The sequence below is a fragment of the Excalfactoria chinensis genome, chromosome 10 (assembly GCF_039878825.1).
Source record: "Excalfactoria chinensis isolate bCotChi1 chromosome 10, bCotChi1.hap2, whole genome shotgun sequence".
Taxonomy (NCBI): domain Eukaryota; kingdom Metazoa; phylum Chordata; class Aves; order Galliformes; family Phasianidae; genus Excalfactoria; species Excalfactoria chinensis.
In genome coordinates this window covers 2176633-2191445 of record NC_092834.1, presented here as the reverse complement: position 1 = coordinate 2191445, position 14813 = coordinate 2176633, and the positions used below count along the sequence as shown (strand labels likewise).

The 14813-nt window shown below is 36.1% G+C and overlaps 1 protein-coding gene across 6 annotated transcripts in view; it reads right to left on the bottom strand.

The window, feature by feature from the left end:
* Positions 1–14813, bottom strand: part of DENND4A (DENN domain containing 4A) — a 58996-nt gene that overhangs the window by 14518 nt on the left and 29665 nt on the right. For all 6 annotated transcript variants that reach the window (XM_072345756.1, XM_072345758.1, XM_072345759.1 and 3 more), the window contains 15 exons: positions 14248–14317; positions 13322–13491; positions 12461–12702; positions 11515–11581; positions 9532–9590; positions 8763–8907; positions 8021–8196; positions 6599–6696; positions 5970–6188; positions 5609–5754; positions 2473–2606; positions 1489–1624; positions 693–899; positions 461–589; positions 58–202 (listed from right to left, as the gene is read on the bottom strand). In XM_072345756.1, coding sequence (XP_072201857.1) covers positions 58–202; positions 461–589; positions 693–899; positions 1489–1624; positions 2473–2606; positions 5609–5754; positions 5970–6188; positions 6599–6696; positions 8021–8196; positions 8763–8907; positions 9532–9590; positions 11515–11581; positions 12461–12702; positions 13322–13491; positions 14248–14317 — 2143 coding nt within the window. The remainder of the gene's footprint in view (positions 1–57; positions 203–460; positions 590–692; positions 900–1488; positions 1625–2472; positions 2607–5608; positions 5755–5969; positions 6189–6598; positions 6697–8020; positions 8197–8762; positions 8908–9531; positions 9591–11514; positions 11582–12460; positions 12703–13321; positions 13492–14247; positions 14318–14813) is intronic.

The window sequence follows — 14813 nt, the reverse complement described above, 5'->3', positions numbered from 1 at the left end:
TGTTTCTGAAATATGACTTTCTACTAGTGAGGATATATAAGTATGAGAATACTGTACCAGGAAGAGCTGTATGTGATGAACTTGCCGGCAGTTTTTTCAATGCTCTTTTGAACTGTGCTACTCCTAAAATAACATTTCTGATCTTCATCCATAGGAAATAGCCACCTCGATTGCTTGAAGGCCACGTACTTTCTAATACAGCCTATTTTGGAAATATCCAAGACAAATAAAGTCATCTTATGGAACTGTCAATTGTGAATCACTTACTTCATTTCAAACTAGGTTACACAAGCAGTTATGAAGCAAACTTCTAAACCCACCCAGGCAAAATTAACAATTATTCGTTCTTTAATTTCTTCTTGTCATAAAAAATAAATCTCAACTGAAGTTTATTTTGTTTGCTTTTATTTGCCTGGATAAAAAAAAAACATTCCTCCGTTTCTCCTTCAAAAAAGCTTACCTTATTGTAGTAGCCATAAGTAATGGCATTAGGGTCAACACCAGCTTTCTGCATTTCAAAAAGCACTCTTACTGCTAGCACTGGCTGACCATACTGTCCACACAGCTGCATGAGAACTCGGTAGCAAACCTGAAAATACACATGTTTAGTATTATACTTCTATAGTCAAAACCATACTCTGTTTGTTAAAACTGAGGGTTATTTCTGAAATTGTGAGGTTGGCTTGTTTTACCTCATCAGGTGGATCTATTTTCTTCGTATGCATTTTTTGCAGAACATCATATGCAGTTCTCAGGGCCCTGACTTTTGAATGGCACACTTTGACATACGCGGGAAGGCAGATAAACCAAAGACCATAGCAGTGACGTAACAAACACCTGGACCACATCTGTGGTATGGATGAATACTTCTTGGCAATTTTATGTGCAGATTTAATTTCCTGTAAAGAATTGAAACAATTGTTTTTGTAATTACAGACATTATACAAATCTCCATGTAAAAACCAAACACTAGTCACTACAATGCTAGCATGAACAACATCTTCAATTAAGCAGCAAAGAAAACAAGAGTACGCTGAGGGACACCAAAAGCTCTTGCTGTGCAATATTCCCCTCCTAAGTTGCAAGGTTCCAGGAGCCCTATACAATATGGTGTACACCAGAACAATAAGCACAAGTAAAAATATCCAGAAAGTCCCTGCTAGTATAGCTACCCTATTAGTGTAGAATTATAGAATCATTAAGGTTGGAAAGACCACTAAGATCATCTAGCCCAACAATCAACCCATGCCTGTGACCACTGCAGACTATGGCCCTCAGTGCCACATCTATCCTTTTCCTAAACACCTCCAGGGATGGTGACTTCACCACCTCCTAGGCAGTCTGTGCCAATACTCCTCTACTCTTTCTGAATAACCCGTTAGGCTGCAGATTCTTCCAGTCAGTCTTTGCAGCCAAGTAAAAAAAGAATGAGAGCTGCCACCTGATACTTTCCAAAGCAGCTCACACTGTACAAATACCTGCAAGTACCTGTTTAGTTCTTCTGAACATTGGCGATGGGCTGTTGGGACTACTGGCTTTTGAGGACAATTTGTTGTTTGGAATTGTGAGAAGTCCTTCCGGTCGTTCAAATAAATCTAATTTCAATACTGGAAACCCATTATAGCTGTAAAAGAAACATTTAACTCATGCAAGCCAGTTCCAAAGTAAGCACACTATTTGACAGCAAAAGAAATGAATTATGTGGTTGCACTAGAAGCTACACGTGAAATAGTAAATACAGAAGTAAAATTTCAAAAGACGCTCCTGACAAAGTAGTTTACTAAACCATCAGCATGATTTCATGAGTGTAAGCACAGAAAAAAAAAACAGTTATACATGTTATATCAGTGTAAGCAACTAAAACTGTGAACTATATTTGCTTTAATACCATTTTCTTTAATTAATGCCAAATGTATTTGTATGGATTCCAGTTAATCAAAAAATCTGTGGCTTTGTCCCTAATGAGCATCATGTGACAGAGATTGATATTGTTTCTATTGATTTTTATAAAACTATCTGAGAGATTAAATTAGATTCAAAATGTTCCTCTGAATAACTGAATTAACCAATACACAAACTCATTTGAAGCAATTACTAAATTACTAACACCAATTTTCAGTGATTCTCTGAGATGTACTCTTCCAAAACAGTATCTGTAGACTGTAATGTTAGCAGCAGTAGCAGTAGGTGGGCAGACTGAGTCCATTAATTACCATTCTAATTTTCACAGTTGTCAATAGCTAGGACAACATAATATGAACATACAGCCACCTTCATCAGGCATTGCTGCTTCTGTGCATCAAGCATGAACACACAGTCACTGAAACTTCAACAGAGCTGGCACATAAGGCATTTCACATACATGTTTTTACTCAAGCAAACTAAGAAGGAACGAGCAAAATATAGAAGCTAACAATAAAAAGGAAGTTATGAGACGTTATAAGGTAGTATCCCATTGTGTGCTTAAGTCACCTGTATTGCAGAGGGTGCTCTTCGCCATTCGGCAGATGAGGGATCTCTGGTGGTGTTATGAAGACTGTATGTTCACTCTTGTATGACTCATCCAGCTCTATTAGCCTTGTTTCCCCAGTTTTGTCCGTATCTACCTGAAAAAGTTGTATTAAAAGGAGGATTTATTAGTATTAAGGTATCTTCTGCCATTATAGCTGCACAATGCAAAGTTGGTATCAGCATCAAAGGACTGCACTCAAGAAGTAAGGATGCCTTCTGAAATTATACTAAGAATAGTAAGTATTACATCTGTCAACTCCAATATCTCCTAAGTGCTGCTTCTGCTAGTGGGATGAGACATACCCCCCCACCAAAGAGTTGACACTATCAAAAACTATTTACTTCCTAGTGTACATAACGTGTTTTTTATTCCAATACTGACAGTCCAGTGTTCACCCCAAATATCATCCCAATTTATGTTTACAGTTATTATTTAAGAGGCTAAATGAAAGTCAAATTACAACTAAATGGTATTTAAAGGAAATGAATAAGCAGCCAGTGGAACCCAAAGATGAATGTTCTTCATCCCTTAGCAACTTAGGAACAGAAGATTCATGGTTTAAAAAAAAAGAAATCTATAGTTCTTTCCCCACCTTCTTTGGAGAGGTGAAAATAGAGCAAACAGTTTCAGTACCATTTTAAATATTGAAATTTTGATAAACATACAAAGAGGTGCTTCTTAATTACACATTTTACTGCATGAGACAGATGGAAAGTATTAGCAAATCTAATCAACCAAGTAACAAGAACATATGGCTCATGAAAAGTAGGAATAAGTGAAATCTCACTTGGCAATCCTTCTAAAGATGTAAAAACCGTAAGTTTCAGCAGTGAAGTACAATAAAGTCAGTAGCTTAAATATATACTAAATTGAAATTGTTTGAGTTCATGGAAAAATGAAAACCTGTGAGACAATTAAGTCTACACCTCTCAGCAGACACAATGAGTAATTAAGACTCTCCCCTGCTGCTGACTACAGGATAAAATAACATGCATAACAGATGACTCTTCAGCTTACAATATTCTTGCAAGTGAATTTACACAAGGCTTTGATAGTATTTTAAAGGTAACTAATTTCATGGTACATAAGATTTGTCTCAACTCAGTGGTTTATAACTACCCATGAAGAAGTATCCTATCATAATTCAATCCATGACATGACTCTCGAGAATAACTTTTCACATAAAGGCTCACACAGAGAAAGGCATTACTATGTAAGTAAATATTCACTTGAGGGTGGTCATTCAATTTTAGTATCTGACCACCAAGGTGGAACATCGTGGCTGTCTAACTCTTAAGGACTTTTTCTCTACTGTAAGCACAGTAGCAGAAATGAGATACATAAAAGAATCAGGAAAGAAGATGAAGCAAATGTATTATTGTTCAACCAACACAGCACAGGAACCCTTTCCTCATGTTAATGAAGAGCTAGTTTCACAAGCAAATTCTAAAACCATGGCAAATCCTACCTACAGTATTTCCACTTCATCACACAGCACTGGCATAGAACTAGGTGTCCCCTTAATAAATCAGAGAACTCCTCACTGACAGAAATAGAAATTGGAGAAGTGTGTTATGTAAGATTTATTCTCACAGCACTGCCCTGAGCATTTCTCATACTGGAAAGAAGCTGTCCACAGCATCAACTAGCAAAACGACTGGCATTAGAACAGATGAGTCTCTGCTTCAGCTGTGCAAACACCTACTTAACCTTCTCCTAAAAGGGTGAAAGCTCCAACATATTAGCTGCAAGCTTCACAGTGCCATCATTAACCTAAGCACTGCTCTTTCAGATGACCTATTTGAATTTGAAGGCAAGATAACTTTGGCTAATATTGACACCAATGACAATGTCCTCACAAACTACTCCACAAAATGAAACAACAGTCTGACACTTTATTCATTTTGAATAGAAGTCCTATGTAACATCAGTGAGAGACAACCTGTAACACAGTGAAAACTAAGAGAAGACATAGCAAGCATAAAAAACTGAGAGGTTTCTAACTGAACTTCAGGTTAATCAGAGTGAATATTATGTAAAAGTTATAATTTCAATTTACAACCTCATGCTTTAGAGCTGAAGCACACTTTCGAGAGCTACTACTAATAAAGTATTGAAACTATAGTATATGAAGAGCACCAGATAGTATTACACCATTATTTTATATTCAGCTCAAACTTAAATTTAACCATATTCAGATTTGTTTATCAAACATGAACTCATTTTAGCCCTTTTGCACTTTATTTCCTGAGGGATAACCACCTTTAGTATTAATTCCATGGAACAAACAGCAGGTGACCTACTTTGCAGGAAATCCTAGACAACATTTGCATTACCTAAACATCAGTGTCCCAGAACAGAACACTACCTACACACAGCCAGTAAGGAAACAATTAGGTGTGGAATTTCTTATTGTAGTCATAATGATTTATTTCATGTTACAAGAGAAACAAACAGAAATGAAATCATAGGTTTCAGTTCTTCTGAAAACGGATGTTGTTGTTTTTGAGAATATTTAAGTGGAATCAAAACAGTTTTGCAGATTCTCTTTGGAAACACGGTGAATTTTTAAAAATTAGTATACTTTGTAGAACATTTTTTCCTCATGGTACTCACCACTGCACTATCGTAGACCTTCCTCATAAACACCTCAATTCATAATAATTACAATGTAAGGCTGTCTGGTATCAGCTACTGTCTGGTATCAGCTACTGTCCTATTCATTAACACCAGACCTGAAGTGCTGCTTGAAACACTATGTATTCTAAGAAAAATAGATGCTCATAGTTTTATCTACACAGCAGTCAGAATACTGCCCTCCTTAGGATGGGTCTGTACTTCAAAGCTAACAAATGCGAAATTTAGCAGCGCTGATTTGTTCTCACAATATCACATTTAGACTTCAGAGAATTTTAAACAAAGCTCAACAAAAGGAAAATGGAAGGCTCCGGTAACTAGGCTAAAAATGAAAGTAATAAGAAAAAGGCAGAAATCAGTTTGTATTTCAGACACCTTCTGCCATGAAGTATGTCAAATAACATAAACAATAGCAGAACTCAAAAATCCCACACTACAGGCACATGAAGACATGCTTACTTTATCTACGCAGTCATCAAAAAATGCAAGGCTTGCGTCCTTATCGCTGACAAAAGAACACTCTTCAATGAAACGAATAAACATTTGAGTTTTGGTCATCAACGTATAGAACTTCTGATGCGAGCGATCTCTACTTTTGAGGAAACCTGCAGAACAAAATCTGAAGATGTAAGAATGCCTAAAACAAACCAGTATACATTCTACAAGGGTGCAATAGCCTTGTAATCCCTGCCACTACCATGCAGTTTCTTCTGCACTTAGAATTTCTACCACCATTCAAAATACTAACACTGAAACTTGTTATTCTTTGAGTAAGACAGAATCTAAGTAATATACATAAAACAGGCCTGTGATTCTTTACCTTGTAGTTCAAAGAGAGAACTTGCATCTGTGGCTGTTTCAGAGGGTGCCTCTGTTATTGGCCTCAGATAAGACCTATAACCTTTCAGTATTGAGGCCATGAAGCAAAGAAACGCTTCTTGGATCTCCAAATCTAACAGATGTAATTTCTTCCCAGAATTAAAATCATAGTCATTCATCGCTAACTCCATTAAAGCATCTTCTCTTGGTCTTTGTTGCACTGTGAACAACAGAAACGGTTATAACATTTTGTATCAATTTTTTGCGTGTTGACAAAAAATAAACCTGTTTTTACTAGATTTCCTTCTTACTGAGCTATTAAAGTCAATATGCAGCAATGGGTTCAGCTTGACCCTATGCAAACTAAGGATCTCCGGATAATACTGAAAGGAAGATAAATTTACTTTTTCAGTACATTAGTTACTACAGCAACAGAGGAAACCAGTATGGACAGAGATTAAAAAAAGCCTCAAATCTGCTCATACAAAAATATAAAAAAAACTAGGCAAGAGCTGTCTAATTAAGTTGAATAATTTTTTTTTCTTCAACTTTAGAACACATTTAACCAGCTCTTTATCTGTTGATGGGGCCCATTTCATCCAATATTGATCTTATTCTGTACTTCCCTACCTGCCAGTTGCTGATATAAGTTATTTAAAGTGTTCATCAGATTTTTGCAAGGTTTCTTCGGCAAGATCTTCCATGCAATAGCTTTCTTATCTCCAGTTCTAGAAAAATAAAAGGAGGATGTATGAGTATACCTCGCAAGCATGTACGTACATAGGCCTATATCCAGTACCCCATTAAAATGCTGTGAGAGCATATACAATTTGCTCAATTAAAATAGTACTGAGGAGGGCCAAAAATGAACAAATAAAGTCCAACATGATTTACAATTACAAGAATCCAACCAATGTCCCATATTTGAGCACCACCACTATCTATGGAGCCACACTGACCAGCATTGAAATCATCCCATTTGGAGCTCATGAAAGATGGATTTATTGAATCAAGCACCTACGTTCACACAAGCTACCACTACACATTCTATGTTCTAAGTTGTAGCTACTTTGACTAGGATAGAGATAATGTCTGGAATGCTGATAGAATACTGAAATTAATTTGATATAATCACAATGCACATAGTGCATAGAAATCAAGACATAACTATACCATTATCACTATGAAAAACATAACATTTCCTTGTCTACAGAGGGCACCAGAAGCCTCCAGACCCTCTCAGTCAAAGCTGAAAAAAGTGTCAGCAAGTTTGACTTTTTCCTGTAAAACAAGTTAATTCTGTTGTATACAGAACTCAAGAAAAAACAGCTAAAAGAAAACAGAAAAATAGAAAAACTTGTAATAACATTTTTTTTCCCATTAATTAATATGTAACTAAATGGAAAAATAACACAAAAATGTTCTTTCTATCCAAAAACTAATAAAACAAAAAATGAAGTTACTGTAGTAACAAACTTTGAATTTGTTCCCAAAAGCTACAGTGTATAACTGCTTTACACTGTTCTGAAGGAGAAACATAACTCAGTTATTTTCATTTGTTAATGGTGCAATGACTTTCAAGTCTCAAGATCCTCTCATTCATGTAATTTTACATTTCTAACTCTCAGTATAAAGTTTCATGCTAATATGGAGCATAATTCCACTGTTATTATCTTCAAGTAGATGCCAATACAAGGTGTTAGAATTGAACACTAAGAAAATTGCGCAGGAAAAACTAAGGTGATTATTATCCTCAGGGAACCAATAAAACAAAGCACAATATGGTTAATTTAGGAGATGTGATAACATGCACTAACATTTTAATTTAATCAAGTAAGAGGCAATAACACTGTCTGAGGATTTTACCTCCACGCTGAACACAGAACAGCTATCATTTCTAGCACTCTCACTCTAAGATGATATATTAGAAAGTTCATAGGTTTAAAGCAAAGAACAACACAAGTTTTGTAAAAAGGAAAAAAAGCCAGTTTTGCCTTTGAAATGGAGTAGAAGAAAGGCAAAGTAAAAGAAATGTTATTAATAAATACTTACTGAGAAATGGTATTGGTATCTAGGTCAACACAGCTAACATCTGGTGGAGGGTCATAGAGATCAAAGTATCTGGAATCAATTCCCACTATGAATGGGCATGGTGCACTTAATACATCTGCCAGTGCCAACGGACAGAGAGGAATATATGGGCAAGGCCAGTGGAAAGGAAATATCATCTTTGAAAAGATGCAAAGAAGAATGTAGGTTAAACACGTGTAATAGTCTATGCAAGTATGAAACACACTCAACTGATTCCCACTTCAACATTTGATGTAGAAGATAAGAGAGCATTACTACTGTAATTATAGAAGCGCTTTATTAGAGAATGTTCATCTCTCTTAAGATTCAGTTTGTTTAATCAGTAGAAACAAACTCTTCAGTGTAACACCAGACTGGATCCAGTCGAGGCGTTAAAACAACGCTAATTGAGAAAGGAAAATGATGTGCACTGAATGTTTTTCTACAGGACAGGATACAGATCTGTGTGGGGAAAGGCAGGAAAGTGCTGAACTTTGTGATGATCATACACATTCACCCACAATACACATAAACACCACAGCAGTTATCTTTTGTCTACTGTCTTCGAGAAATATAATTAGAGAGAAAAATTTGTGTTGCTAAAGATCTCAAATATGATTCTAATTTTTATGCAAGTCTAGCAGCTTTACTGTAGTTTTAGCTTTTATCTTACAAATATTCTTCTTCCCACTTACAGGTGCCTAATTAAAACCGTGTTACTTACAGAGACCAGTGCCTCTGTCACGCTGGTAAGGACAGAAGGTCGCAACGAATGGATGAGAATTTTATGTTCCGTCACAGCAAATACAAGCAAAGTCACTGCGTTCTCAGGGCCCAGATTCTGAAGTAGTGTAGAAAATTTGCCTCCGCTGTTAGAGAACATAAACACACTTAGTTAAAAGGGACCAAGAAAAAAAAAAACTAAAAATAATAAAATAGAGAAGACATTAGAATATGATTTTATAAACTTAAATCTGCAAATCTTTACTTGAAATACAACCTCAAAGCAGACTACTTGGTACATTTCATTGCTCAGTGTAGAGTAGTTTCTTTCCAACAGTAACAACCACAATTCCCCACAACTCTTCAGTCAGCTTAGAATGTTCAGGATGTGCATTTATTCGTGACATGCATAATTTTCATGACATGGAAGTTAAGAGTTGCAGAACTCCTCTAATCACATTACAATACAAAGGATGTACAGTCTTGGGAGCTCAGGTTCCTATTCCTAGCGATCAGATTTAGCTAGCTATCTTCTGCATCAATAACCACTAAAATTATCTCAAAATAAAACAAACCAAAACAAGCACAGATATTGTTGATGAAACACATCTCCTTGTCAAGGCACAGATCTAATCCCCAAAAATTTTTTAAGGCACACTAATTACAAAAGGCACCAGTCAAGAACACTTAATTTGCACAAGTGCAACAGAAAGCATGGAAACTTGAGTCAAAACATATCTCACAATTAAAGAGAAGATGCTGATACTTACCTCAGTGGAAGGGGTGATGATACAGGTTGGCTAAGAATTAGGTTGTCATATGGAGACAGCTGGAAAAGGATTATAAAATACATTCTTGTTATTCTGAACTTATTCATTAGGAGCTACACAACAACAGCAGAGAACACAGAAAATGTGAACTACACCAAACTTTACAAAGCCCACTTGTACAGTACTATGAAAAGCACAGCTGAAGATACGCATCAGCACCTTTTGAGCAGGCAAAGTCTGCCTTCCTCTCTCAGTCAGAACTGAGTACATTGCATATTCATTTAAAAAAAAAAAAAAGGAATCTAACCTAGCTAATGCAATAAAAAAGTAAATATATTAACTACTGAAAATGAAGCCTTGTAAATCTTCAAGGACCCATAGTTCTTACCATGCTTTCAGAAAGGATTCTTTTTGGATTTAGGGGGAAGGAGACAGACAAAATGCATTAAGGAGACAGATGGCAGACTATCATGAACTTTCCTTCAGAAGATATGAGAATTAAGCTGTTAGCTGGAATAAACTGCTCAGCTTTGATAGAGACAGAAATTCGTACTGGTTGAAGATTCGAGATGAAGATATCACCAATTATCGTTTCTTTCTTACAGTGACACATCAAGAAGAACCATTTATACACTCAGCATGAACAGAAAGACCCCAAAGAGAGCAAGAGTATGGACATGCAATCAACTTATCACAACTCAACTGACACGTTTTCAGCCATCCTAAATCCAACTTAACAAGATAGCAGCTAGCTTAATCGTCTCTGCAAACTAAGTGGCCACACACTGTCCACCTACTGTGTAAAAGCACAGTAACTGGTACAATTAAGCTGTAAGATTAGACATCTTTTAGTAGCATTTCATATCTGAGTATGTTTCAGCTCAGACTCCACTGCAGGTGACTGGAGAATAGAAATTAGAAACATCAAAGGAATCTGTAGTACAAACACGGAAGCTCACAGTTATCTAACAGTGCCTGGATAGCCACACAGAACATGCAACACTAAAAGAAGTCTGTGATACTGCATATTGTCATACTTCATATAATAGAACTTTTACAGGCTAAGGCTACATTTAGCTTCAACAACAGATCAGGATGACCACACCACTTTCTGTGCTAGATCTGTCACCATGTAAGTCATATTGTGACAATTACCATCATAACCTCGCTCACTGAAAGAATTCAAAGAACTCATTTCTTCAGCCTGAGATAACCTATGTAAACTGCTCCCAGTAAGGAAGGCCAGCCTGATGCCCTATGGCTTTTGTGCTTCCACACTAGCAGATAAGCGTTTCCCTCAGGCAGAAGAGATACTTTCTATCCCCATTCTTCAGAGGGACAAAAGCATTACTCCATGCACTCCAAGTCCCCAGGCTGTGAGTAGTCATTAGAAGGAAGTACAGATCCCATCAACCACAGCTAATTTTTAAAAGCTATGTATACTACATCCATACTATCAGCTACTGAAGATGTCCTAACTTAATATATTGAGGGTTTGAAAATAGCACATTGTCAGACAATCTCACATTGCTCACACAAGTCCTCCAGCTTGTTGCAGGATATACACCCAGGCAGGTTTTGACACAGTTCCCTAAACTTCACTCTAAAAAAAAAAATAGTCAAATGTTTTCCTCTAAGCTCACTCACAGTTCTGAGAATGTGTGTTTAGTGTTCCCTATCATAAATATTTTACTGAAGGTGTATATACAGCAAACCAGGATGTAAACACTGGGCTTTCAATTTAACTACTAAAAGTGACACAACGTCAGATGCAGGTTCAGTGCAATTGTTCTCAAACCCCCTTTTCCATAACAGTAACAGACAACAGTTCTATGACAGGTCTATGAATTTAGGAAATAATGTCCTGAGCATTTAAAAAAAAAAACGTATGAACATACAAATCACATTTTCCATTCACTATAATCTGTTCAACAGCTATTCTGCCTTTGCTCATACACAGCTATTAAGAAGCTTCACACTTACCTGCACCAGAATTCTTGGCCTCTGAGGGGATGGAAAAGGAACTTTATGCATGAAATGAGAAATATGTCTAGAAGAAAAAAAAAAAAGAATCCGACTTAGAAGAAATAAGCTTAAACCATTTTACCTCAAGACAAAAATTATTATTAATAACATGAAAATGGTCCATGCTAGTTCACAAGACCAAAAGCAAAGGGCCTCCAAACCCACAGAGCTAATGATGTGACCTTCAGAACTTATTTGTCCAGTAGCGACAACCAAAATGGCAGGCTGGATTATGATTCTGACTGGAAACTTGTTTAGTGGCTGAAATGTGACACAGAGCCATTTTTATAATATATTGTAAAGTAGAAATATTGAGGTTTGAGTATCAAATTCCACTTTACAATCGTGTTTGAGACAGGTTTGGAGTAGCACTGTAACTCAGTGACAAGAACTGCAGTTGTTTGGAAAAAAGCTGAGTAACAGGGAGAATCATTAACTTCATTTATTTTCTTCGGTCTGCACTTGTAAGCATGGACATGTGAATTTTGTGATTTAAAGAGCATTTAACTTTTTTCCGTGTCTTACAAAGAAGTGCTTTAAAAAGTTGAATAAGTTCTGTTTTATAAATTGACTAAAGCTTACAAAAAAAAAGCTCCAAAAGCACAGGAGGAGTTCTATGTAACACATGCTTTCAGATTAAAGGAAACTATATGCAGTCAGGAGAAACTCAGATGAAAATGTCTCAGATACACATTTGCAGGCATTTCAATCAGAAATAAAAATCTACAGCTTTTCATGATGTAAAATCTGAGGCATTTCATCAGCAAAGAAAAGGACTTGCTCTACTGCAATCATTACAATTAATGTTTGATGACTAAGATCAAAAGGATATTACAGGAAAGTTTTAAGCAACAGAAGCGCACTCATCAGCAGAAATGACTTGCTGGTTTTTGAAGTTACTTACTTCTCAATAGGTAGGACATGTGGACCAGAAATGGAGTAACGATACAGAAAGGTAAGAAACTTCTTGAAAGCATCAAAGAAAGGCCAGTGAGAGAGCAGACAAATACACTTGTTTGTTTGGACTGTTCTGCATGAGTCCGACTTTCCCTCGACAGCAGCTGCTAATCCCAACTGAGACTTTTGTTTCTCTGTAAGATTCTCTTCAGGATACGGTTCATAGAACTGAATAGCAGCACCATATACCTGTAAGCAACATAGTTGATTTGAACTCAGTGCATTTCCTTAAGTCTTCAAAGCAAACATACAAGGGAGTCAAGTTTATATTACTGTTTCAGAAGTTACATTAATGCACCATCTTTTAAAGCATTTTATTCTGAAGTTTTCTTACGGCTGTGAAAATCCAGACTGTCTAATATTTATTTAAACTCAATGACATATGAGAAAGATTAATTTAAGAAATGATTTAAGTGAAGAGAAACAAATAATGTTTATCCACAGGAAAACTGCCCCTACAATTGCATTTTAAGCTATTCTAGCACACCTTTATAAGCAGCTCAAAGCTGTATTCCTCTGACATTCTGTTTACTTTATAGGACAAGTTCATACATTTAAGGTTGTTTACATATTTGCAATAAAAAAGCATGGTATATTTGCATGTCTGGGCAGTCAGGATTTTTATAGATGTTGGTTCAAAGGCTAGTCAGATAGAAAGCCAAAGGATGGGCTTTTACAGTCAACAGTCCAGCAGAGAAACAAATGCAACATTTGCTTTTAGGTCCAAAAGAATAGGTTCAAATTTGATAATGGATATTCTTGTAGATAATCCGAACAGATACATAACCAAATTCTTAACACAAGTTACCTTCTCCGCAGAAGCTCCAGTTAGTACAAATGTAGAAAAAACTGGGAGAGGGTATTTACTGTTAGATGGCCAACATTCAATTGTTGCACCCATAGGTAGGCAGAAAAGAGGCACAGATTCTGGTAATGGGAATGATTCATAATCCTCTTCAGGATACCTGCATATTAAACCTTTAGAGACAATTGGTAAAAAGACAGTCATGTAAGTAAAGGTGGGAAAAAACATACAGCTCATTCCATAAAAACATGCCCACAAGCATTGTATATATTTATAAATTTATGATGCATCTTTTTGTAATATCAAAAATGCCACTGATAACAGAGAGCATCACCTCACAGGGATATGTGTGCATTAAAGCTCAAGTGTGTGAATCATGCTTGTGTCACACTCAGAAGTATCTGAGGATTTAAAAAAACACAATAAATTTCACCAGAGCCAAAGCAAAACTAGTTCTGTCACATAAATAAGGTGATACACAATCCAAAAATACTTTAACAAGCACAAGCCACTGGTGTTTAAGGCAGATTGGAAGCCTATAATATTCTATAGAATGTTTTTAAAAAGCGTAATCATGAAAATACTTTTTTTGGTGGTACTTTCTTACATAAATATATACACATTTATTCTTGAAAGGCATTTATCAGCAATAAAAATAGACGTAGGAAATGAAAAATTTGTAGAAAACTACAAAAAACACAGCAGAACTTCCAATTAAAAGCACATTTCAACAAGGAGAGTAATGAGACAATTCTAAAGCTTGATCAAGAACCCCGTTTTAAGAACTCTTCAGGGAAAGTCTCATTTTTGGATAACATCGGGACAGTGTCTATATGGAATAATTCCTAGACAAAAAAGTGTATTACATTATACATAAGCCTGTACATCTTGAACCGAGGATTAAAAAATGCTAAACAGTAGCCACGTACCAGCTTTGTATGATATGGTGTTGGTTTTTGCCACGGACTTTTTGTAACACAGGTACACAGCTGAGCCCCACTATAAAATGAAAGAAGTTACTGGGTTACAGAGTAAAATAAAGAGTCATAACATATCAAAGAAAAGGATGCAGCAAATAATGGGAGTCCTTTTCCTTGTTTTAAAAGAAATTATTATCTGAACATAAATGTAGAACGTTAAGATACAGAAATTTGTGGCCTGTTACATTATCCTCTCCAACAACAGCCAAAAAAAGGTAATGGAAAGTACTGTGCAAGCCTTGAAATAAACGGTCCATCGCAGGGCTCAGTTTGAGCTCTGAAACAAAACCAGTTCACAGATTGAAACATGAAAACTATCAACTCCTCTCCAAACATTCATTAACGCAACTACAGACCTGCAAGTACAGTTTTCATGTTTATAAATATTTATGCCTGCATTTTAATCAAATCAATCTTCAAGACATTCCTCGTGCTATCTGTGATTTAAGACTCTAATGTCATAGGTTTTATTCAACGCACAGTGATTTCCTTTTTGGCTGTGATAATGTTTTAAA